This window comes from Amblyomma maculatum, chromosome 5 (assembly GCF_055883805.1).
Source record: "Amblyomma maculatum isolate TAMU_Amacu chromosome 5, ASM5588380v1, whole genome shotgun sequence".
Classification (NCBI taxonomy): Eukaryota; Metazoa; Arthropoda; class Arachnida; order Ixodida; family Ixodidae; genus Amblyomma; species Amblyomma maculatum.
The window spans coordinates 137,956,147-137,982,742 of NC_139348.1; the positions used below are offsets into that span (position 1 = coordinate 137,956,147).

Sequence of the window (26,596 nt, forward strand, 5' to 3'; positions counted from 1 at the left end):
GACTCCCCACTCACTGATTTTTTCAAGCTCTGTCTGAACGCTTCAAACTCGTGCAGCAGCGAGGCTGGCGCGACGTGCTCGTGTCTGCATTGAAGAAGTAGGAGTTCCACTCTGTCCACTTCACGGTGCTGTTGGCATTCTTCTGCCTGGCAAAGAAAAACTAAACGAGGCACCCCCGTGTACTAGTGCTGGAGCAGTTTGTTTGTTTATTTTTTTATTGTGCTTAAGACATTACATAAGTAGTGCCAAGTGGCAGACGCAAAAGGTGACAGCAGTGATTACTTGACTGGGCTAATGTCCCTGCAAAAACTTGCAGCACAACAAGAAGTTGCCGTAAGTGCGTTATCTGGATGAGACGTGCTGTGTCTTGTGAGGTGTATTGACGAACCGAGGTTATTTGGGCTGTCTGAGGCAGAACACTAGGCTCGGTGAAATGATCTTCAGCAGCAAAGAACACAACTGCAAACGTGAGTCGAATAACTCCGAATGTGGGGCTAAACAGAAAAGCCTGGAAAAGGATGAACTGTGGAAGTGTGCAGAGTGTGGGGAGGAAGCGGTTCAGCAAAGCCACTGCAAATTCTTGCAATGACTAGCAAAACAAGTTAAGCACTTGCCGTACTAAAGAAGAACGTGGATAAAAATGCTGGCGCACATTATTTGTGTTTGGAACAAATACGTAGTTGTCCGTCATTCATTAATTTCTTTAGCACGTGCCTGTGCGTATTAGCTTCACGTTGGGATGAGCACGAGAATATGAGGTCAAGTTTGGACATTTATTTCAGTAGCATTTTGCTTGAAAATCATGTTGGTGTTTGTTAGTTGCAGTGGTTCCAAGTTATTGTCCAATTTGTTTCACTATTCATGGTTTCTGACACAGCAGCTTTATCTACTTGTGGCTTGGGCTCACACTGAAATTTACATAATAGATGGGAGGACAGTAAATGTAATGATATTTGCGCTTGAGTGCTGCCCTTGTTGGGTATGTTTTACTAGCATTGATTCAGGTTGAAGTATTCCATGTTAGGGACATTTTCTTTTGTCTTGTATTCTGAGCAGTGTGTTAGTTTTCTTGTGAGGACTTGGTTTAGCTTTTCAGGATTTTTCCTTTCTTTTTTTAGCATGCTGGTTGTAAAGAAAGAATCATTGGTTACAGGTTTATTGGGGCAATGAAAATGTATTGGGATATTTTTGATAGAATTGCTAAGTGGGCGTTTTTGTAGCGAGAGCTACATTGGCCCCAGTCTCGCCATTTCACCGTGCCTGTCCGTGTCTGTCCGGTGCCTGTCCATGCCTGTGTGAAGAGTGAAGAAAAAAGAAGAAGAAAACGAAGAAGACAGATAACTCGGTAGTTGGTAGAGGTGAATAACAACATGAATTGCTAGAACAGAAGGTTCGTTCGAACGTTGTGACGGCGGTGTGTTCCGGAGTTTGACGTAGAGGCGATGTTATACCACTAGACGTCTTCTACACCCGAATGAGAATGGTCAACGACGAGAGGCAAGGGATGTTCATACGTGAAGTGATTCCCCTATGACATAAATAAAGCTGAAACCATAGAGTAAACTATTATGTGCAAAAGCCATGTCTTTACAAGCTGAACCTAAGCGTAGCCATGCTGATTGCTCTAGTGTAACTCTTGGTTTAACTACAAGGTAAACCACACATAATTTCTTAGGTTCCTGCTGCGCAATTCAATCCGTCAAATATTTTGCCATGCAGGTGATGAAGAAAGCTTCAGAGCTCGGAAGAGATATAGTAACATGGCTTGCAATGTGGTCAAGCTCTCTTAAAACCATTGAAGGTGGGTGCTCGTACTGCTAATACTTTTGTTCTGTCTGTGGAAGTCGTTTCCTCATCAGTCATTCATCAATGCAAGTTCTGCAAAAAACAATGTAACAGTCTTATTTCACCTAATGCAATATCAGTGATTTGTATTATTCAGCGGCATTTGACGACATTGTTCTGCCGTTTTCATGGTAATTTATGTAAATTTTCCAACAGTTGAACACAGCAGCATGTTTGTGGGACTTTCGTCGTCAAAGCATGTCACGGTTTAGAGAGTTTTTCAAGTTTTTTTGTGTACTTGCTCCTGGATGCTGTATGCTTGCTCACATACAGCATTATTGTAACCACTAACACTAAGTGCTATTAATAGAAATGCTTAACCTTCTTGGAGTCGGCATGCATTTTCAAAGCCGTAACTGTGCCATTCGAGAAAATATCAGCAGATATGCTTTTTGATCACGTGCGCTCATTTTATATTATATTGTGCAATGAATATACCCAACATGCTGTGTGGTGATTTAAAGTCATGTTGCTTGTGTCGGGTCGCTGGCCAAATAGATTACATTGCATTGTACTTGCATTTGATGTTCAAGTAGGAAAGAGATTGCGATGCATTTGATGTTCGAGGAGGAAAGAGATAGCAATGCAACAAAACAATTATGTTACGTCTACTGTGATATAACATCAGGGCTTGATCAAGTACTGTTCTTTGCCTGATTTGAAAGTTTTGTGTGATCATGTGTAGGCTTGTTACAAGTCAGCCTGATTGACAGGATACTGCAATGAACCCTTAAATGCTTTGCTTTTGGCAGATTGAGATTGAGGTTTAGGCTACTTGTGGGACTAGCCTTGCAGTCACAGCTGCCAATAGCTACATCATAGCAGCATTTTAAATAATAAAGTAACAACTGTCCTTAATTGTGACACAGCTCTTCTTGTACTATGCAAGGAGTGTGACACGGAAATTTTCCTGGCTGCATTCATCAAAATTTGTTGTCCACTTCCTTGTGTGGGGGTGGTGTGTTTTGCGTGCAGGTCACTTTGGCACTGGGGTGGTGTCATACTTCCTGTTCCTGCGCTGGCTGCTGCTCCTGAACCTTCTCATGTTCCTCATGTTGTTGCTGTTCATCATCATCCCACACTCCGTCTTACCAGCCGTGCTCAAAACCAATGAGACTCGCCCCTTCGTTGTCAACGGGTGAGCACAAGTCTGATGGGAAGCGGTCATTCTGTGGCCGCATGAGTATATTACATGCCTACCAACCCTCTCGATTTTTGACTGCTGCCCCGTATCGCCCGATAAATGGTCTCTGCTTGTGCAAGGATGGCTTTTCTGAAACCGGCACCGCAGAATCTGCAGCTCCATCATTGTTCGTCAGCATTACTATCAATGGCCACAGTAGTACCATCTGCTAGACAGCTACTGCAAAATCCCCGCGAGAGGATTCATTGGACTCTGCCTGAAAATGCACCGCTCCCCTCATCAACCTCCTTTTTCGATTTTCAATCTCATCAGGTTGGTAGGTATGATATTAGACAGTTGGGCTACTTTGTAATTTCTCACAATGAACCAGCGACATTATAAACAGACAGAAATGTGGAGGTAAGGAACACTAAACTAGTGCTTTTTCACCACCGAAAAACTACTGCAGGACACAGATATTCATGTAGGCATTCATAAATCAGACAATGCGCAGTGATCAGTTAAAGTTAAATGTTAAATTGAATTATATTTTCTCACTGGAAAAATTCTTCATTGATGACATTCCTCTGAAATACATGTTGTAACCATGGTTAGTATTGTTGAAAATTGTGCTATGATTGTTGTCGCATGTCATCTGTTTTTTGATGTATGATGAACATTAGCTTGTAGTGCATAAGATGGGAACGAAAAGGGCATGCGGAAAGTGATGTAGTGTTGGTGTTGCCTTTTTGTATTTCAGTTTCTGGTGCAGCATATTTTATCATGACTAGTACAGCTACTGGAATGTCATGTACCATCCTAAATGTGACTTTACTTCACTCCCAGCACCTTCGACAATCCTTCAGCACTGGCATTCTCAGCTGTTGGGCCATCAGTACCCGGCCTGCTCTCGGTGGGTGAGAAGTTTGTCTGCTAAGGTCTTATGTTGTGGCAAAGAAATGAGGGGCTAATGTTTATGAGGTCCACTTTCGCCTAGTTAGTTCAAGCAGTTCGTCATTGTTGCATTTATGTGTGCTAATGAACTAATCTTGCTACTTAATCATTGACGAAGCTGCCATTTGTTATTGTTGGTTCGTGAGGGACACTTAGGACAAATAAACAGTGCCATGTATTGATAGACTGTGGCATTCCAATGGCAAAGAGAGCATTTTCAGCAAGAATGGAGGTTTTATAAGGTAGAAAGGGAAACAAATAGAAAGGAGACGAAATGCAGTTTTTTGGCACAGATTTATGTTTTTATACTGCACTACCGTGCAATTCGTAATGGTGCCAAAGAGTCCAGTCGTTCTTGGTCCAGATGTCACAGGTTTCAATTGATTGATGGGAAGATATTTAAATTTAATTTTCTCACCAATAAATGCATGCCTGCCTACTCCCTTTGTTCTGTCTCATTTGTGCTGCGCCTTAACCTGTTCAGTGTGTGTTGTTTTCACATAGAGCAATAATATTACGTGGTTGTTCTCGGCGTGCATTTAAAGAAGACTTTCTTCAAAGTTATCTTTGCTCTATATTCGTGCCATCTTTTGGGCATGCTCAATCAACCACCCCAACAAGAGTGGCCATATCGGAACCACACGAAGGTGACCAAGTCACTTTTAACTTTATCCTTGTTCGCTTACCTGTCACTACTGCCTTTTGAGTTGCCAAGGCATTTTTAATTTTGATATTAGAGTGAATCTGCAGATTACAACAGCCCAATAATGGAAGAGGCTGCTTTCACTGAAAAGGGAGATGTCATAAGCCAAAACATGCTAAAAAATGTAATGTCTGTATTACTACCATGCACCATTTTTGTAAGCTAATTGCGGAAATGTCAGTAATGTTTTCTCAACTCCTTTTTATTTATTTTTTATTTTTTATGCACGGATTGCTGATCTTCAGCCACTCTCCAACTCATATCTTGAGCTCTTTAATCTTACCAATAGCAAAAATTCCTATAGAGTTTTAGTTTCAAAAATTGGCGGGCTGATTGAACCGAAATTCAGGTGCATACAGATTGTGGCGACACCTATGTTTGTTAGTGTAAACTGTGTTCAGGTTGCACGAACTTGGAGATTGTTTACAAACTGGCTACCACCAGGCAACAAAATGAAGCGACAACAATCTTCGAGATAAGATTAGAGGTAAAAGGAGAAAAAAGCAAAGCAAACAAAAAAATGCTTTTCAAAAGCGTGTGGCAGGAATAGGGAACAGCTTTTAGCATTGGCCACTTCTAGATGGCGCCACCTCAAAGAGTGGCTTCTGGGACTAGTCACTTCCTGAGTGTTAACCATTACCATTATTCAGATGGCAAGCAGGTGTCACCACCTGATTTGCTCCAACCTCTCTCTTCAACTCACTCAGTAAACGCTAAGTCCTTTCTTCGTTCCTAACTGTAATGATGTAAGAGCCCTTACTCGTCCCAATGGTGATCATAAAGTAATCATCATCACTGACATCATGAGTTTTCTTTGTGTGCCAAAAAGACAAAAGAAAAATGTTCCATTTTTAAATTCAGTTTTCTTAGGAGTAGTAAGTGCACATTTTGCTGTCAAATGAAAAAAATTAGCAAAAGCACAAAGATCTGGCAGTCAACTTTTGCAGAGAACAAAAACTGTCTGTCTCTTTATGCTGTGTGTCTGTAACACTTCTGCAGTGAAGATTTTTCTTTGTAACTTGAGTTGTTTGGTTGTCTCCTTGTTTGAAGACAATGGACAGCCTACTGGACAGTCAGGGTATCAAGGCAGTTGCCAACCGCAGCGGATCGACAATACAACACTGCTACCAGGAGTATTACGAGCGAGTTGCCTATCAGAAAAAAGGGGGCATCTCGAGTCTGCAGGACTTTCTCCAAGGAACAGTAAGGCTCCTTTTTGATTCTCAGCAAAAGGTGTGCCTTTTTCTAAAAGTAAAATCCATAAAAAATTCTCAAGAAAGCCATTGTCCTCAGTTTCCTTTTAAAGTATTTTTATTTCAAGTGCTGCAAACACTGTTGATGATGCTGTCGATAATGCCATGTTTTTTGCAGTGGCTGCTTCTTTTTTTAATTTTTTATGTGGCTAAGCTGATTAGCGAGCATCTAGATGCCTTGCTACACAAATTTTCCGAAGCTGTTTTCTCTGTTGGGTGGAGCTGAAAATATGAAATGGTGTTAAATGCCCTTTGCTCTGTATAAACTGTGTATATTTGAGCCAAGTATTCATTAACATCCTGCGTGTTGTTAGCGTGCAATTACCGCCTTTTCTGGTTTGTAGGTCGCATTTTCGCTCAGAATTTCTTTATTAATGTGACTTATGCTGAAAAATGACATCGCTGCGCATCATCTTTCGCCATGTCTGAGAACTGTATCTGAAAAGGAAATCAATGTGCAAAAGGTGGGAAAAAAATCTCGTGATTTTTAAAGGTGTTATCTTATTGGTAGCACCACATAACCTTGCCACAATTCAACTGGTTGCGCCAGCGCCGTAAAGTGTGTTTGGTTTAGCCATCAAATTTTTCGATTGCATTTGGCTTTGCATGCTTCTTCAGCGTTGTTTTCGCTTGGCATAATGCCACCTGTAAAGCGAAGAAAATATGATGCACAATTCAAGCTGCATGTTTTTGAGAATATGCAATGGACAAGTTAAATTATGCTCGTGGCCACAGAGCCACAAGAACACTCTGCTCAATGAAGCGCTCAAGCAAGGCAGTCTGGGCACGATAATTGTCTGCATTTGGCAGCTCCCGCAAACATGTATTTCCATCTCACTCTAGGACAAAGGGGTACTCAGCGCACTTTTGCAGCGTTTATCGAATGAATGGGTGCGTCTTATTCCACCGTTGTAACCTGTGGGCATTTTTTTTCCAGACTAACTGCCATTTTCAGGAAGGTGAAACTTATACACAGGCACGGCTTATGGACCGGAGTGTGCAATTTCGTGTTCAGAAGGTGTTTACCACCTTCTGATACCAGTGATAATTTAAGTGAACTAGATAATTTAAATAAGTCCCTTCTTGTTGCGAAGTGCTTTGCTAAATAGTAGAACCTCGGTGATATGAATCTCACAGGGTTGCAAAAAGTTTGGATCGTTCGAAAACTTGTATCATAAAAAAAAAAAAAATTATGGTGGTTATGGCTTGAATCTAGTGATAGAGCGAAAGCTGTGAGTGCTGCAGCAAATATTTTTGTGGACTCCTGGATTTAATGTGCCACCTTCACAAAGTTCGAACGACCCTTCTGTCCTAGCAACTCACTATTTTCATTATTCGCTTCTACCAACTACTGAGTTATCTGGGTTCTCCTTCTTTGTCTTCTTTTTCTTCTTTTCCTTCCTCTTCTTTTCTTCTTCTTTTTTTGCTTCATCTTCCTCTTCTTTTTCTTTTCTTCTTCATCTGCCAGGGCGACAGCTTGAAAACCTACCATAGTGTAGCTATTGCTATAAAAAAAATTAGTATGGAAAAGGCAGTCAAGCAGATCTGTTTAAGGCCGCACTGCCAGCGCCCGCCGTTTGTGGCGCATACAGTGTGTACAGCGCTACAGACGATCGTGTGAGATGCGCGCCGCTGCTATCGCAATGTCGGCAATTTGCAGGACGCGGGCAGCCGCAAACTGCACCTTGTGTGTGCAGCATGACTATAGTGATCGTAGAGTCAACGATGTGCGCTGGATGTGCGTGCCTGCCATGTGCGCCGCCGCTAAGTGCTCCCGGTGCATAGTTCAACTGGCTATCGCTATGGCGATTTGAGGAATGCGCACATGCACAAACGTTTCGCAGCTTGTAGAGCTCTATAGGCGACTGCAACAGCGGTGACGTGCGGACCACGTGCCTCCGCGAACTGCTCGCGGTGTTTACAGCACAGCTGGTGATCGCGGACTCAGCGAATGCGGGGTCTCGGTTAGTGCGTTCATATCATCCATGGTAGCACGGGGGTGAGTTCAGAACTTGTAAAATTTCGCACATTGTACACAGTGCACTCTGGCCAGGGAATTTTACGAATTCGTATCAGCGAGGTTCTACTGGTACTATTGCCTATATATTTTCCAAAGTTTTATTAAAGTGAGTTTTGCTAGAGCAGCACTTAAACCGTTTCGGATGAAATCTTAAGTGACTGTGTTCAAAATGCTTCACTACTCAATATATAAAGAGGATGAAACCCAGTAAGCAGAGGGGAAAACACACAAAACACATGATAAGCATCAAGCATTGACTGGCAGGCACTTGCAGCCTTAAGGGTGCTGCACAAGTTAGCATGTTACAAAAAACAAAAATTTGGATATGGTGGCTTTGGTTGCTTGCTCTGAAGGAAGATGACGGAAACTGGCCTGAACCTTGTTTTTTTATTTTTTACTGTCAACATGTCAGCCGATTTGCTTCGTGATTGATCTCCTTTTTTGCCTCGTGAACAGGGCTGGATGGAACTGACGGCGCTGTTCTCGGGCAGCTACCTCAACTCGGTGGACCACATCGCAGGGACCAGTCTGGGCTACAACTTTCCCCTGGCTTACGTGCTCACCAACGTCGCTTGCTTTGTGCTCTGCCTGCTGCTGATGGTCCGATAGTGAGTCACCCACTCTTCAGCTTGTTTACAGCCTTGTTTACACCCTTCTGCGCACTCCTCTAGGAGATGAGATGAATGAACATTCAGAAACGAGCACTTTTGGGTGGTGACAAGAAAAAAATTGGCCCACAATTACAACGCTCGTTAATGCAAACTTTGAGTGCAGCACTTCAGGTATTCCAGTTTTGCAATATGCTGAGGTTTTGATACGTACGCTTTGCTAGTCAGTCGTTGCTGTCTTATCATGTGCCTCTATTATCTCGCACATACTCATTTCACACACACACACACACATAAAGATGGCCCACCATGGATGTAAAGCCCCACTTTAATCAAGTCATCCAAACATCTTTGCATGACTAGCTCAAGGTCCAAAGGTCGTGGGTTTGATTCCCATCTCACCTCCCCGCAATATTTTCCAACAGTGCTAACAAGAGGGGACGCAAAGACAGCACATGTTCTCTCTTTTTCTCTGCCCTGTTTGTGTTGTTGAAGAAATTATGAAGGAATACCAATTCGGCCAATCTGCTGTTTCTCACCGTCCCATTTTCAGCTTCCAACTGTGGCAGCAGTTCTATACCACCTCCATGCCTCCTATCCATGTAGCCTGCCCATTCCCGCATGCCAAGGGGATATCTGTGGTTTTTTGCTTATGACACTTGGGTTTCTTCTGAACAGGAGTCTTAATCTCATGCCTTAGTATTACGTGCGAGCCAGTGCAATCTGAGTGTGGCCCCTCTCACCCACTTCTTCCATACCTTCCTCCACTTTCAACCTTATGCTTCCACCATTCCCTATTCTACTGCTGCCCTCCTCACTCTCCAAGTGCACCCCCCCCCCACCTCCACCTCTCCCAATTTTCCTTCCCTGGGACACATTTCTGTTTGCAATTTGTGTTTTCTTATGCTTCCCTTGTAGCATGCGCATATCTAGATAGCATAAATGTACTTCTTTCTGTCACTAAACATTTCATTTATCTTTGCTTTTTTGCGCTGGTTTTTCCTAAAAGGATGAACTGAGTTTCAGTTTGAGTGTTCACTGTGAAAGCGTTCATGCTCTTCATAGTGAACTTGGCACATCTTCACGCCGACACTGTCACGTTGGCTCAAGTCCCAATCAGAACCTTACTGACGGCACACCTCAGATGTGTGCGAGTCCTATCAGTATCCACAACCATGACAGGCGATGTCAACTGGCAGGAAATACCAAGCCATCAGTTTGTAATGCCAATGTTTATACGGTGTTGCTGACGTAATTTCATTTTCATACTTCATTATAATGTGTGTGTCATTTTTAGAAAATATTTTTGTGACATAATGTCTGAATTTTTGGAATAAGCAACAGCGTGTTTTTTGCTCTGTTTTATCCAAAAATGAACCCCTTTCTAACTAGCCCAGTTTACTGTTCTAACTAATAATGTCTGAAGTTTTTACTGCATTCCTCGAAGAAGTGCTGCATTTGAGCTGCATTACTGTGCATATTTCTGTCGACTGAAGTGATGTAGTACCTATTTATAAGTGTGTGCCTTGTGCTAAGGAGGTTTCACATGTGTGGTGGAACAGTGGATGAAAAGGATAATCATTTCTGATGGTCATAGAGAATGCTTGCTGGTTATCACGTGAAACCCACCCTCAAAACATATGCATATTATGTGTGCTTTCTCATGGGTGGTGCTTCTGGCCTCGGATTGTGTGCAGCACCACAGCCGGAGTTCGAGAATCCCTGCTGATGTCAGAAGGGACACTCCACCAGTACTGCAACATGGTGTTTGCATCGTGGGACTTTTGTATCACTGACGAACGGACAGCACGGCTTAAGCACGTCAGCATTGTGCAGGAGCTAAAGGTGACGGCGTGTCTCGTCCTCTTCTCCCATTTCGTCATTTCAGTTTGTCGAAGACGTTGGGTAGTGTAGCACCTCAATGATGCAGTCATGGCTATTGTGAATTCCAAAATAATGGTAAAATTCTCTTGCTGGAGTGCATTGTGCGTACTCAAAATTTCCAATACAAATCGAATATGTTTGTTATTCGATTCATATTCTAATCCGAAACACCGATATTCGAAATTTTTGAAATGATCAAATACACCAAAAATGTTCTAGTTTACCGCAGTTTCATTGCTTTGTGTGCTTCACTACAAGGCTTAACCACTTGGACTTGCAGGGCCGGGAAGGCCTCTTCACAAAATGGCCCCATCACGTTTTGGGGATGCTTCACTGCAATACTTGAGCGTGTGGATTGTGCACTGAAGCATCCTCACACGCAAAGGGGCCGTTTTGTGAAGACAGACCTTCCTCAGTCTGCGCAAAACAAATCACTTAACAAAACCAGGAAAAAACGTCTTGTTGTCAGTTTGGTCGGTTTTATCTCAAGTGTAAATGATTGTGTAGGTGTTCATCAGATAAAATTATAGTGATACAAACATTTTCCAGCAGTTCTTTCAGTCTCATTTGATGGACATTTTTTCCAATCCTTGGAAGGATGAATTGACAAGAGAGTATTGTACTCAGCAGTGATATGACGGCTGCACCTGGTTTCATGCAGGTCCTTCCCGTACAAAAAGCCATTTTGCAGAATTCTGTATAAAATTTAACTGGATTTTTCAGTACAGTATGCACTTCTGTGCAATTTTAGCTTAATTTTGTTTCCAAATACATGTGAATTTTGAAATAAACAATACGAACAATGGTTGCTATTTTTTCATTTTTTTTTCACTGATCGATATTCGATATTCGAAGGTATTTTTTCCTCATATTTGTATTCGATCTTTATTCAATAATTTCAATATTTGCACACCCCTACACATATTGTATAATGAAAGTGATGATGGAAATTCCTCTGGTCATGCATTGCATTTCTAAAGGATACAGCATAGTGGTGCCAAAATTACATTTTTTGGTGCTGGGACTAGCAAAGAGGTGGACTTGGGTCGTAACAGCCTCTCTTGTTTCACTATTCCTACCTGGCTTTCAGTGAACTGTTTTAATGCGTGACTCACAACAAAGCGAGCATCAGCAGATTTTTTTCGCAGAAACCGTGGTAGAAGAATGTTTTCTTGCAAAGTAGCTGGATTGGATGTTCTGTGCCCGCTAAGCTTTCTGCTATTGGGTACTCCTCCATGCTGCTTCAGAGTGATGGGCAAAATTTTTTGCTAACCTAGATTCTAGGCAGTGCATTGAGCAACAATGGTTCGATGGTTTACAGCTCATTGTGAAAAGCCATTATGTAGTGTGTCATTGCGTATTTTTACCTCGTGGTTAATGACTAAGCTCTGCCTGCATGTTGCCAACACGTGTTTTCCAGTTGTGCAGCTTGCACTGTGAGAAGCAAACAATTCGCGGCACGTTGTCATAAATAAATCAATCCTGTCAGCTACAGACGAATCTGTCTGAGCACATTTCTCGTGCTTGTGCGTACAGATAGTGTTCAATTTTGAACGCTGTCATTATTGTACGCAATCCTATGAGATTAATATCATCGAGATTCCACTGTATTAAACTGGTAGTTGGCCTTACTGTATCAAGAGTTATTAATAATATCAGCTATAGCCTGTTAGATATCACGTCAGTGAGTACTATATGGGACACAACTGTGTCCCATTTACTCCGAACTCTTTCTCCGAGTGTGTTCAGTTCACTTTGGGCAATGCTGTCGCGTATATTCAACATCTAAGTCTAGTTAATAGTGGCTGTTAATCAGATTAACATATTCTTAGTTGCCTTTATACAACTAACCGCACTCCTCTGGTCTTCTCACTTACTGTCACTGGTGTTCAAGGGGTGATTTGCACAGTTATGAATACTGGGGTGACATCTTATTCAAAGGATCTGTGACCGCTGTCTAACACGCTATCATTGTTTTGCCGGTAGAGCGATCTAGCAGAAGAACGGCGGAGAGCAGAGATTTCCAGCTGGTCTCGACGCAAGAAAATTGGCCTCTTCGTCTTGCGACTCATGGTCAACCTGTTTGTGGTGGCCGCTATTGTGGGCTCCCTCTTCGCTGTGTACCATGCAACCAGCTTTTCATTCCAGGTGAGCCCTTCTGATAGGCTTCAGGGGAATGCCCTGAGAAAAGATTAAATTTTAACAGCGGAACTTTGCTACATCAATGTTGGCATAAACGCAGATGGCATCTACCCTGCTACAGTCAAACCCAAATATATCAAGTCCGGGTATATCGAATTGTTGCTTATATCGAACTGACTAATATCCCCTTGGAAATCCCATGCATAAGTACACCAGTGTTATTCGTGTTGATCGAACTTTCGCTAACAGATTATTTGATACATTGAACTCCACTCCATGCCCCTATTAGGGGCACTACTCCTAATTGCATTCCCGAAATAACGTTGTGCGCATGGAGCCACGTCGGCTGAGCATTCTTGGGCACCGGCTGGCAGCACTAACGTTGTAAACTGTGTGATGAGGTGAATATCGAGTCCACTTGAAAGTGTTCTTCGGTTTGGCGTGTTTGTTTTGAATACGACCCGGCTGTTATGTGGAGAAGCCAGCATTCAGTGCTCCAGCCTTCATGCGGTGAAGCCAGACTGCAGTGGCTCTTGCAGGCCTTCATTGCTGAAGGCGATGCAGAAATCGACTGTAACGAATTTGTTTACTTGCTACAGAATTTATATGTACCAGTAACAAAATTAGGCCTCTTACGACTGGCGGCGGCTTTTGCCAAAGCACCATCATTTGCTGCAGCTTCTATGCGAGCCCCAACTCCAACTACCGCGAGCTATATTATTTGATATGAAGATATATCAAATTATTTTGCGGTCTTCTTTAAATTAGATATATCTGGTTTCATTTGAGATCTGAATTGAGGTGTAGTGCTGATGCAGATTACAGTTGCATCTTGGTTTTTGGTGTTTGAGTCTGGTCCCATCTTCTGAGCTTCTCCTTTGAAACATCACGCGTTCGATGTGTTGACCATTACTACCTGCATTATGGGCAATCCGATTAATATATGCTAATCACTGAAATATAGTGAAAGATCAAGGTACAAACCGGATTTATTTTTTTGTATTTATTGTTTTGTGCCTGCATTGGGAGGAGGTATAGTTGTGCATACAGTGTGGTTCATACAGTGATTGATCCCTCTGTGATCGCTGTGCACAGGAGTTCATGCTGGCTGTCTGCTAGATAGAGTCCTTTGTGTTCTATTGTTATAATGCTTTTTGTGTGACCTTCCAGAGGCAATCTCAAGCCCAGACCACGCACAAAAACCTGGCGTTGGTGATTCAGTTCGTGCCCTCGCTGGTGATCACAAGCCTCAACATTGTGGTGCCAGCAATCTTCTCCAAGCTCATTCGTCTGGAGAACTATTCTGTGGCCTTCCAAGTCAAGCTCACTTTGCTCAGGTAGCTTTGTCTCTGATTTTATATCTCCCTTAACTGTAATCACAGATTTTTCAATGCCCCGTAATGTCCCGTACCGGGGGCCTTTGAGGAATCAATCAATCAATCAATCAATCAATCAATCAATCAATCAATCAATCAATCAATCAATCAATCAATCAATCAATCAATCAATCAATCAATCAATCAATCAATCAATCAATCAATCAATCAATCAATCAAATAAATAAATAAATCTGAAAGCTGCTTTGTGTGCACATATAGATTTGCTAACTATAACAGCTATACGTCACAGCTTTAGTAACTCTGCCTTGTTAGCTTGGGTGTGTGCTGTAGCGTGTCTAATTCAGTTGTTCAGGATTCGGGAAAAAAATTTTTGCTTGTGTTTCGGCCACTTGAAGTTCAGCACTTCTCTGGTAACTGTGAGACACTACAACTTGCACTTTCCTTTCGTTTGGTTTCTATAACTCACGCTGTAATTGCATCAAACTGTGCATTAGATTTAGGTGTAGTTTTCAATAAGTTGCCCAGGCTTGTTACTGGTGCTATTTAAAAACAATACATAAAAATGGAAAGCACTTCAATTGAACAAGAAATGATGAATCGCTAGTTCTCCTAATTGAGCATGATGTAACAGTGCCAAAAGGTAATGTGATTGCACAAGGTGGATTAATGTTCGAGTTCTGAGAGTTCTTTTTTTTGGTGTTCAAACACACAACACGCAGGCATTTTCATACTTCAATTTCTTAGCCTGTATCGGACACTGGTGCAGATATAACCGCGCTAAGCCAAAAAAAAAAGCAAGTAACGAAAAAGCTTACTACAGAAAGAAATTTAAACCGCTCTCTTCCATATCTATAAACACAAAGCGTATTCACCATGCTGCAGCATGGATGAATTGGCTTGTATCTAAGATCTTATCATCTTATCATCTGCTGTTATCACTTCCTTTTTGCTGCTGTGTGGTGGTGTACACTATTCAGAAGACTTTCTCGGCACACTTGTAAATTTGACTCCTCTAACATATCACTACAAGAAACATAGCGATGAAATTTGGAAAATTCTTTTCTCACGTTTGATGAAACTCACTGAATGAATGATCAGTCACACCCTGCCTATTCCACTTAACCTCCTTCCTGTTCAAGGCATTAGCATTAAAACCACCGGAAGCAACCCGCTGAACACATTTTTTTTTGTCATAAAAGATTGACTGTGTGTTACTTTCTTTTCTACATGCTTTCTATTGTACCAAGATATGCATTTACTTTAAGATGTCACTGTATGCTATGTAAACAGAGGGGTCAAAGCTCATCGAGTGAACACCTTCACTTTTGTTTTGCACTCTTCTGTTCTCTTTCTTGTTTTTCACATTTGTCTTGCAGAAGAAATAAACACTTTGATTGGTTAGTTTATTGATTTATTGAGGGGATGGAAAGGTGCCCTATTGAACACGATTTATAACATGCGATGGCCTCAACCATGTTTATGTCGTGCCTTGTAGGACAGTGTTCCTCCGCTTCACGTCCATCTTTGTGCTGCTGCTGTCGCTGTACAAGCAGATCAACTGCTCACCAGTCAGGGAGGACAACTGCCTGGAAGGTGAAGGTGACTGCAGGAAGCCCATGGTGTGTTGTGGCCTTTTATATAAATTCTGTGTCGTGATAGAGGACTATGTGGACCTGTACACAGGGAGACGTCTCTGGAGATTCAGAAGGGCAGTTTACTTCTGGAGCGATAGCTTTACTCAGTGCAAAAGCCGAGGTTTCAAGTCTCTCTGTCAGTTTGACCTTAAGGATATAGTGAAGGTCAGTTTGACCTTCAGCCAACTTTAAGGTCAAACCTTCAAAGTCAAACCACAGTAACATCACTGTTGATCCATGACCTTGACATTAAGTGGTGTCGTCTAGACAAACACTGCATCCAAGAATCACGTGATTTCGTTGTGTAAAGAGGCTGAAGCTAAGTGCTCGGGAGCTGAGCACATCAGACTAAGCAGCTTGCATGTCGTCATAGCAAAACCTATACCATAACGACAAAGGGCTATTGCTCAATCCTTGTTTTAACCAAGCTAAGTCACTGCTAATTTTTTATCTCTAAAGCCTCATTTGGACACCATTATGACATCATCATCAAGCAGGAACATCAAAGCTTCTTGCTTTCTGTTTTGACTGAAAGTTGCATATTACCAGGTGATTCTTCCTTTTTGTTAGAACCGGCGGCTTCTGCAGTGATCATGACCAATTTATAGGAAAGCAGAATACTGTCAAACTTCATTGTAATGAAGTCAGATTTTGAGTAAAAATCAATTTGTTATGTTCAGTATCTATCATAAAAGCGTGCATTCAAATCCCTGCAAACAAGACTGCTAATGAACCCAAGTAAAGGGCACCCTAAGGTGGAAAACACAAAGGTGTGCAATTTTTGAACTTCAGGTTTGGCATAAGCATGTGAAATCTCATCTTTCTTTCTATGTTGGATGGCAACAAAGAACGCACAAATAGGTATGCTGGCTCCGTGCACGAACATATTTATTTAAAAAATGACGTAATCTTTGTTTGGTGGGAGTCAGTGGCCTTTAGAGTACAAAACTGTCAACAAAATCAATAAAATGCTGCACTTTATTGACGTTAGGCCACAGTTACCCTCTCCAAGTAGCCCTTGATTTTCCTGGCCATGTTGGCGGCCATTCTGCGCAATGTAGTTGACGGAGTTAGCAGAATCATGCAGTGCAGCATACACCCGGCATGGCAACGCGATGGTTTGATCATGTGCTGGCGACATTTTTCAGCTGTTGGTGCAGTCTCTAGATGGCATGGCACATGAACATGCGGGCGATTTAAACACACTTTTATGGTGGGCGATTCAAACAATTGCAATATTGCTTTTCTTGAAGTCTCGTTTGGCTCCTTCACGCATTTTGAGCCATGCAAGTACAACAAACTGCTTTGTTATAAGCCATCTAACATCAAATTTGAATTTTTCATTCCGTTGAGTTGATAGAACTCTCATAGGAATAAAGCATGGGCCGACCAGACTTTGCTTTTACTTCATTTTATCTGATAATTCGTTATATCCATGTGTGTTTAAACAAAACAAAGTTCAATTGTATACCTGGGTTTCTTTTTATCAAATGAGGAAAAGCTTTTGATTGCTCTTTTACATTGCACAAGGCAATTTTTATGGGCTGAAAATGTTATTATAGTTAATGCCGGCTCAGGGCTGTTGGGCATGATGCAAATAGTAAGCCCAGTCTCAAGATTAAGGAAAGGGAATGTGCTTTTACTTACTTTTATATTAATTTTAGCGTAAAAGAGTCATGCATCGCATCAAAAATATTTTTAAGTCTTTGAGGTCACATTAAAATATTTCTATGTGTTGCCTTTGCCCATAATATGCTTTTAGTCTTTTGATCAGTGCAGGTGCTGGAATTGAGATCTCGAGAATCCCTTGACACAGAATCGGAATGAACAGGGATAGAAGCCAGGGGTGGGAGTCCAATCTGCTCCATCTGACTCAAAAATAAAATTTTGGTCTAAAACTGCTCCAAATGAGTTGCCGGGGACTTTACTATCTAATTTAGCTGAACACAGGAACGATGGCAAGCACTGGGGCCAGAGGTATAGCGCATCTTGCACTGGGCTTAATACAAATAAAATTTTTCAAAGCTACGGAAGTGTGGGGCATAATAAAGATTTCTTCTCATGTAAATTTAATATGAGCCACGAGTGATTGGAGGGAATTAATTGCAAAAGTATGCACTGGGTATGTGAGATAGCACCTCGTCCCAGCCTTTTCTATCGCTGGTGGAGAGAGAAGCGAGAGCAACAAGCGAAGCAGATAGAGCAAACTATTGTAGATGGTTACAAACCGTGTCTGGTTGCAAGGAACTACATGAGTTGTTCTGATGCTTTTGCTGTAGAAATAAGCAGGTACTTAATCATCGAGCCTCTTTGTCAGTGACAGGCGTGTTAGGCCCGTCAGACAAAAGCAATGCTTGAAGTGTTTTATGACACTGTGCTGAAGATGCCAACCACTAGAAACCTCAAGGGTGTTGGAAAGTGATACAGGGCCTATCACCAAGATGTTAAAACTGAATCAAGAACATCAGGAGTTGCTTGCAGGAGGCAGCGAAGTAAAGATGAAGGATGGAAAGCCTACCCTTCAGTGCCGTCTATCCTTGCTGAAGGCACTACTAACCATTGCTTGTGAGTTTATCAGTTAATTGGCTTTGGATCGAAGAACATGTACAAGATAGAGGACAGAAATGCCATATACCCATTGGTGCGAACTCCAAACTAGTGGCGCTGCTTGAGCACCTCAAAGTGGTATGCTCCTCTTTTGAACCTTTTGAGTTAAAATGGGCATAAACTTTAGGTCAAACTAGGTTTCAGTTATGAAGCGCATAGGCAATCATCTTGTTTGCTGCTGGTCTGTTAAGAATTGTTGCTCAGGCCAGCCTACGTTGTTTTATACATTTTTACATGTATTGTCCGTTTGTCTCGTCTTGTCAGAGCTGCGTGCAATGCCGGAAAAGCATTGAACTTGCATAAGAAGGGATCAAATTGAGATTCTTTATGTCAGGAATAGAAGCTGCAATTATCAAAGGAGTTTGAGCTTATAAATGTGCTCCAAAACGTAAATACTAGAATTCTTCAAAACTCATTTTATTGCTTGAAAGCTGCTCCAAAATGGTATTATTACTGGTTTCTGAGCTGCTATAATATGTAAGAGCCTGCTTCTACTCTTTAGAATGTTTTTCCTGTTTCTTTTTTTTTGTTTGTTTTTTGTTTTTTTCGTGAAGAGCTTGAGAAGTTCAGGTTCTGTATTGGGCAATTTCTTTCTTTTTCAGTGTTGGGAAACAGCGGTCGGTCAGCAGATATACAAGCTCACAGTAATGGACTTCATTGTCGGAGTGACTCTAGTCTTTGTTGTGGAATGCCCGCGAAAGTGAGTTCTTCAAATTACTTCAGTGCATGTTTTTGTTGATTGGCTAGGGTATATCTACTATGCAGGACTACGAATGGAATGAAGTGGGTGAGGGGCATGTATTATGTCCTTTTTATAGCATGGACTTTGCTTTAAGTGTGTCTTGTGTTGTAGATTGTACATAAGTGGAGGGTACAATTTGGTGGTGTACTCATCTGATCTTGGCATATTTGATTCTTCTTTGGTATGTACTGTCAGCATCAAATGAAATGCAAACAGGATAATAACGCAAGATTGCAAGAATATAAGATTGAAATGCTTGAGAATAAATACCAGCAGGGGATAATAGCACTCTACACAATTATCTTCACTCCCATGTGTACAAATATCAAGTTAGCTGTTTCCCTTAATTAAAATCTTCTCGTGCTGTTCCATATTCAGTTTTCTTGTTCTGAACCTTGTTTGTTTGTTATTTCAGCTAGAAAGAAAGTGAAACTCTTCTCTCTTCTAGAGGTTATGCCTAGCTTGCTAGTTGGTGCAATTGATGGTAAATATAAATATTTGAGTGACTGACTTGATGTTATAGTTCTTAGATAAGGAAGATACAACTTATTTTTTAACAAAGATGTGCATTTGCTAGTTTTTCTTTACTTTTTTTCCACTTTTCTTAGTGGATTTTCTCCAGTGTAAAAGTATTGTGTATTTTGGAGGAATACATTTAACTTAGGCATGTAGAGATACCCCAGCAATTTAATTGCTCATTGTTCTTCAGTTGCGGTCGCTTATTCTTGTGTTTATCATTTTTGTTTACTGATACCCAGCATTTTGTTCCTCTCTGTGATAGGCTGATAGTCACACGCTTCCAGTGCAAACTCTCCAAGATCATCGGTCAGCAGGAGTTCAACATTCCAAACCGAGTCCTTGATCTCGTTTACTCACAGACACTTTGCTGGTAAGGACACCTTCTTGACGGCCACTGTTTAATACACTCCTCATTTCAGTCTCCAGTTCTACCTTGCTGGTGGCAACGCCTGATAGTGGCTGTTTTTTTACGCTCAGGCTCGGGACCTTCTACTGCCCTCTCTTGCCCGCTGTCACCTTGATCAAGTACTTCATCATCTTTTATGTGCAAAAGGTCTGTATAGCAAGCTGGAATTCCTAGTATATAGGTCACAGAAATATTGCTTCTCAGTGTTTTGCATTTGATAGCATTTTCCATTCCCTTTAAGACTGTACCCATGCCTTTATAACTGTGTAGCTCACGTTTAGTAACAGTGACTGAAATTTTCAAAATTTCGTTTCAGTTTACGTTGATGAACAACAGCGCCCCATCTCAGACACCGTATCGTTCATCTCGGTCCAACACCTTCTTTGTGATTGCCCTGCTGTTGGCTCTGTTTCTTGCTGTGATTCCGTTCGCCTACGCTCTGGTGGAGTGAGTACGCCGGCGCTTTGTTTTCGGTCCTTTGCTTCGCTTGTTTTAGAAACAGGGCCAACACGTATGTGTGCATCTTTCTCTGCATCATGTTAACATCCTTAACGGCTATTGAATTGAAACGTTGCATTTTTCTTTGTGCTTGTTGAGATACGTTCAGTAGTCAGTAGAATTGTATGACATGCAGTGGTCAGAAACGCACCACCTGTTGTCTGTCTGGCTAGTGAGTAGTGGCATGAAAGTATTTGTGTTTTGTAGCTACATTTGAGAGGCAATAATTTTGTGGGCACTACAACAAGACTGCATAACCTCTAAGAATGTATGTGACTGATGGCATAAAAACAAGGACGTAACTGCAAGAGACTGATGTGGACATATGCTGCTGTTATGTACCAAGATGCTGCCGAACCTGGATATATCAAACTCAATAAGACGACACAAAATAGTTCAATGTATTAACGACTTAATGTATAAAAATGGCAATAGATAACCTCATTAATAATTAATAAATAACCTAAGAGCTAAATACATAGTACCCACACTAATGGCATACTTTCTACAGCTACATGCTGCTCGCTGCACCAGTGCATTTCTCGCTGGGTGTTGATAACCTGCTTCGTATGGGAGGCTCAGTAGACGGTGCTCTGGAAGTAACTAATAGTCACTGGCTGTTATGAGAGGCCTAATCCTTTTACCAACACACTGTAAATAACACAGTTACTCCTTAAAACTGTCCTTGGAAGCGAAATGAGCGACACTTTGCAAGGACCATCATGTAATAGCCATATATGGCTTGGACATAGAGGGAAAGCTGGGGTTGCTGTGCTTCAGCTACCATGGGTGCGCTAAGCATCATGGGCTGGTGTGCTGCTTGATGCGGGATAGTTAGATTTTTTTGGGAACACAGAGCGGCATTAGTAACCTGTCTTATCACGATCACCATCATCATCTTGAGACACGAACATAGAACGCAAAAGCCATAGCAGCGAAGGCGTAAAAGCAGACAATACCAGTTTTCTGAAATGTCACTAAAACTTCCTGAAGTGATTGAGCAGCCATATATATTTTAAAACATTTTTTTTTTCTTTTTAATGTACACTTATTTAGGTGCGAAATATTGGTTTTCGTGCTGCTCAATACTGAACCAATAGAAGAGAGAGCCAACGCTTATTTTGGACAAATTTTACACTTAGATGCTGTTTTGCTCGCTTTTTGCAGTTTATAATCGTAATATTCAACATTAGGACATTTTTATTGTAGAACAACATTTATTTTTGCATTATTTTTTACGAAAAGTTGTAGTTCTGCACCCGATAGCTCTCCGCCCCATGATGCTTTGGGCACCTATGGTGGCTGAACCAGTCATCAAGAAGCTCCATGAAAATTCCCATAGATGGCGGCACAGCTTTCCCTCTAGGTAAGAGTAAGAAACTCTATGGGGCTTGGAAAAGGGGGGCACGAGACCAATGGCCACCCTCAAAGATGGTCAGCGTTCTTTTGGTCACACGGTTTCATAGTGCTAGCGTTGCCAGCCAGGGCACAAAGGCATGTATACGTCTTGCCTCTGCAAGTGATAATGGCTTTTAGGATCCTGAGTGGCATGCAGTTCAACACATAAAATGAACTGTGCAAATTGTGCTTGATGTAAGGTGCAAATTTCTTATATTTTTACACAGAGCTCTTCAAAGGGATAATGTGTGTGCTCAACATAGCCAGTAATTTGAAACATCTGGGTTTGATATATCTGGATTTGATATATCTGGGCTTGACTGTATTACTCTAAACAAGATGAAACCAAAGCTCTCATGCTAGGCCTACAGGCTATTAAAATGTGTCATTGTGCCAACATGACATTGTGCCAATTGTTTGGCTTCCCACCATCTGACAATGTTCGAGTTCCTTTCATGTTTGAGGACAAATCAAAATTGACTTGTATCAATAGATTGTCAAATTATAGTTATGAAGCCGTCACCTTCACTGAAGATAAAACTTTTATAAAAGTAAAAAATGTAGACAATGAAGTGCCGGTTTCATTGCCGCTGGCCAATTTCCCAAGCAAACTTCGGCGACGTCAAAACACAAGACAGTTTTTGTGCGCACCGCCATTAGCTTCCAAAGGGTGATCATAGAGTCCCGATTTTTCTGTCAGAAGCTTAATCGAGTTTCTAAATCCAGTTTTCCCTTCAAAGAATGCTTCTTTTGCATTTCACTAAGAATATGAATGAGACGGAGGGTTTTTCAGTGCCCCTTTAAGAAACAGTAATTTGCAGACACTTGGCCAGTCCTGGAGTGCGACGGTGAAACACTTTTGCCATACCGTCGTGCAGAATTCAGCCGTCGCTGTCGTGTGGGCCCTTCCAGCAGTATCTGTACACCTGGAAGGTGGTGCCCGATTTGATCAGTTCGTGGAGTAACCACCCCTGGGGATGGCATGTCCTCAAGGCCATCAACTTCTTCACCAGTGTCGGCTTTGGAGTGCCGGTCGTCGTCGTGCTGGTGTGAGTAATGGCCCTAGTGAAACTTGCTCCAGGACAGGCTTGGTCCATACTTAGAGTTAGAGGAGCTTGGTAGTTCAAAAGTAGGCAGAGAGTTACGAAGCAACATACGTGCAGTGGCATTCATGTGTATTTTGTGCTTGCTCACATGACCTTGCCTGCTAATCTGATGTCAAGTTTAAAGCAAACGCAAATGAACAAGTACACTTCACTCTTCGCTCTTGAAAATTTGAGCTCTAAGGGAATTAGCAGTTTTTTTTTAAATATGCCAAGTTTAGTTAAGGGGTAGTCGATCTAGTACAGCTAAATAGAAATGAGTGTCAGTTTGAATAGATAAAAGCTTAATTTTTGCGGGAGCTGGTGTGCCATTATCGAAACAATGCGGGGACACAGCCGAGCAAGGAACTAGGAAGACAGATCAAAGTACAACATTTTCTGCTTTAATTGGTGGAATTTGGACTGCTTGTGCTGACGAAAAGGCCAGGGTACACTCTAAGTGGCTTTTGATTACGCAGGAATATCATATACATGACAAAAAAAAAAGAAAACAAATAAGCAATGATTTACTTCTAAGGAATATAATCTTTGCTAATTGAAAGTTGACAAACGTTCCGAAGTAAACATGTAGAAAAGCGTTAAACGAAAGAAAATAAAAGCATTTTTTCTATTACATTCAACACAAAATGCTTTTTACATCAGTCAAAGCCGGCATAGAGGCTAACACCGTCATTGTGTTTGAAAACGAGGCCAGCGTCCTTATGTACTTGAATTTTACCCGAGCGCCACACTTGACCGCCCTCGAAATGACTGGTGCATTTAATGACATAGCGTCGCATAGGTCATATGTGTGTTAGCCTGTTACCGCAGGGGCTCTCAGTCTGGTGGTAAGCCGTTCTTTGTATGTTTATCTCGTCAGCTAGGCCACGCAGAAAGGAATGAACTAAACATGGCCAAAGTACGCCAAAGCTGGGTGTCGAACCTGCAGTGGTGCAAACAGATCAGCTACTTTGCAAGTCACTGCACAAGATCGTTGCACTATCAGTGCAACCGATCACACCTCTTGCTTTACTGCTACTCTCTCGTGCTGTGCATTCAGCTTTTTCTCGTAGGAATAGATCATAGCAATAATAATGCGTGTGATGATTAAATGTTTTTCACAGACTTAGAGATGCTAATGATAGCACGGTGCTTCTCTTGGAGAAACTTTCTTGAAATACTTGATCAAGGTGGAATGGGTTTTAAACATCATAAGACAATGTGATGAGAACTTGGCCTTCACTCAAGCTCTTCATAAGCTACAGCTTGTAGTTTTCAGATGTTAAACTTACTTTGGAAATGAACACTTCAGCTAGAGATGTAATCTGTGATCCAATAAGCAATTCATAGGGCCTAATTCAGGACATTAAAATGTTTTGTGAAGATAGCAGTAGCAGATCTGTGACTTGAATAGGCACTAAATGTCCTTCCTGTATGATTTACATTGAGAACGGGTCTTACTGTACTGTGCTTACTTCTGCTGAAGCAATGCAAATAAATATAAATGCTGCTGTGAAGTAAGGTGTGAAGATCTAGTATAAAGATATTTGGCAGAAGTCATGATGTGTCACATGAGCTCCTCGGAGCATTTTTATCCAAAAGAGGGCTGATCGACATATCACCGGCGCATCAGTGTGCCTGATACAAAAGTAAAACTATACTTGGCAACACGTGCAATGTTTTCTGTGTTTATGATGGTTTTAAGAATGCATATCTGCACACACATTCTTCCTAGTAAACTGTTGTGAATTAGGGCTTGTACCATCTACCTCTGTGTATTGTGTGTTGCATGAACTAACCTGTCTTTAATTGTGAGTTGCCTAGCTCCAAAACAAACACTACTGAAACTTCACACAACATGGTGTCAGAAACGGGATCCAAACCCACACCTGGGAGATTCTTTTTACTTTTTCACCTTGTATCTTTTCATGAAGAGAATGTCAAATTTATTTTGGATGCTTGGAGGTTTCTAGACTTCACTCAACCTCTTAGAAAATTTACATTTAAAAGAAAAATTGAAAGGCTTTAAGTTGGTCTATTGGTGCTGTAGGATGTGAATTTTTTCATGTTTCAGGATCAGCATATACTACTATTACTCTTTGGCGGCTGCACATGCTCACATGGAGAAAGTCCTCAAGGACAAGCTCGTCCTTGAGGGAAAAGACAAGCAGTTTCTCTTGGCCAGGATCACCGAAGCGCCACAGCAACAATCTTCATCGACGACATAGAAACTGCACAAGAGCTCATCATGGTTCTTGGGAGCGTGGCCCTTGATTTTACCAACTCAGGGCTAAAGCAAGCTCTAAAGCACCACATTCTGCCACATGGTTGGAATCTCCGAGGGTATCAGAGGTACCGGTCTGCTTTAGAAGCTTGCACAGCTATTTTTACTGTGGATTCAAGAGATTTGCACAGAAATCAGAAAGCCTATCACAAATTTCGCTTGCATGTGTTGCTAGAAGTATGGCATGAAATGGGCTTTCTAGTGACATTCAGTCACTGACAAGTGCTGATTCTGCTGAAGATTGGGGCTGGTATAATGTAAAGCACATGAAACCAATTCCGTTCCTATTTTGAATTTCCTCCCTTTCATCATTTTTCGACATGACATCACGATTGATTGAAACTATGTTTGATTCCACTTCATGATGCACCTAAGGCACTACAGTGGGAGGGGAGAGGGAAAGGCTGTTTCTGTTTATCAAGGTACTTCCTGGAGGCGGCTAAGTGGAGGTTGTGTGCTCCTCGTTAGCTCTGCGGAGTCAATTGTCGACCAGCGGCGCCTCCGAGCCATGGACAAACACTAAGAGTGCCCGCCAGAGCTCGATGGCATGATCTGGAGACAGGATATTGGCGCAGGCCTAGGTCCAGAGAGGAGAGGGCTATGGTCCCTGCTTTATGGTGGCCAGGGCTCAAAGGCGAAGTGGGGTGTAAGGAGGCACTTCCACAACGGATGACATCACATGGTGCTATCAATGAATAGGGCTAACTGGAGAGAGGAAGTGCATGGCGTATTGTTGGTGTAGCTAATTCAAAAACAGACTGGATTTCATTTCAGAATTATTACATTGTACATTTGCACCCGGATATGTATTCTTTTATCGAACAGTCAGAACATTCCTTGAAAATTTTATAAAAAAATATAGCACTCATTGCATATAGCAAACTCAATCACTGAAAGGTTCATTGTATTGACCTGCACCATGTCCCTGCATATGGAGCTTCTCTTAATGGTGTTTCCCGCAATCATTTATAACACTTGGAGGTGGGTTGGCTGCTTGGCCTTGGGCACCTGTTGGCGGCCCTACCATTGCAAAACCATGTGATGAGGTGCAGAGTCCCAAGCAACCACAGATATCTATCGGACAGCCAATGAAGGATCATTCCGGATATTCCAGACGTCTCCTGAATCTCTGTGAACAGCTGGCAGATGTCTGTTGGCTGCGCAGTGGGAGTTCAAAGGCATACATGAGTCCTGTCAACAGACATCCATTGCAGACATCCGTCTCAGGATCTTTGTAGGATATTCACGTATCGGTGCATTCAGGCCATTTTTGCTCCTGCGTGGAAGTATACTATAAAAGCTATTGAATGAATAGCAAGCATATTTTGTTATGGTAGGTGCACATCAGCATTGGACTGGGATATTTATAAAATTTTTGAAATCTGAGTTCAAATATGACAAGAAGCTTGAGTGTACCTCCACCTTCTTGCTTCTGTACTGGAGTGGCAGAAAACAGTCTTCGGGAAAAAATGACGAATAATATGATTAGTATTAAAGTCTAAAGCAAAATACAGTTGAAATATTCACGAATACTCCGCAACTTTCTCATGTTTT

At 41.8% G+C, this 26,596-nt stretch overlaps 1 protein-coding gene across 1 annotated transcript; it reads left to right on the forward strand.

Annotated features, from left to right (window-relative positions):
• Window positions 1-294: 294 nt before the first annotated feature.
• Window positions 295-26,596, forward strand: LOC146189710 (transmembrane channel-like protein 7). Its single transcript, XM_084605327.1, has 15 exons — window positions 295-333; window positions 2,715-2,983; window positions 3,815-3,881; window positions 5,676-5,828; window positions 8,355-8,506; window positions 10,204-10,351; window positions 12,377-12,538; window positions 13,703-13,869; window positions 15,368-15,491; window positions 18,716-18,813; window positions 19,637-19,744; window positions 19,852-19,927; window positions 20,097-20,227; window positions 22,555-22,725; window positions 24,833-26,596. Exons 1-15 carry the CDS (start codon window positions 295-297, stop codon window positions 24,984-24,986), a joined length of 2,019 nt encoding a protein of 672 aa, XP_084461453.1. The 3' UTR covers window positions 24,987-26,596.

What these genes read in the sequence shown, in the direction of transcription:
- LOC146189710 (XM_084605327.1), top strand. Translation starts at nt 295, where the DNA reads ATGTCCCTGCAAAAACTTGCAGCACAACAAGAAGTTGCC. An exon ending in GTGACTGCAGGAAGCCCATG is followed by an intron (nt 15,492 to 18,715) that starts GTGTGTTGTGGC and finishes TTTCTTTTTCAG; the next exon opens with TGTTGGGAAACAGCGGTCGG. An exon ending in GTTGTGGAATGCCCGCGAAA is followed by an intron (nt 18,814 to 19,636) that starts GTGAGTTCTTCA and finishes TCTCTGTGATAG; the next exon opens with GCTGATAGTCACACGCTTCC.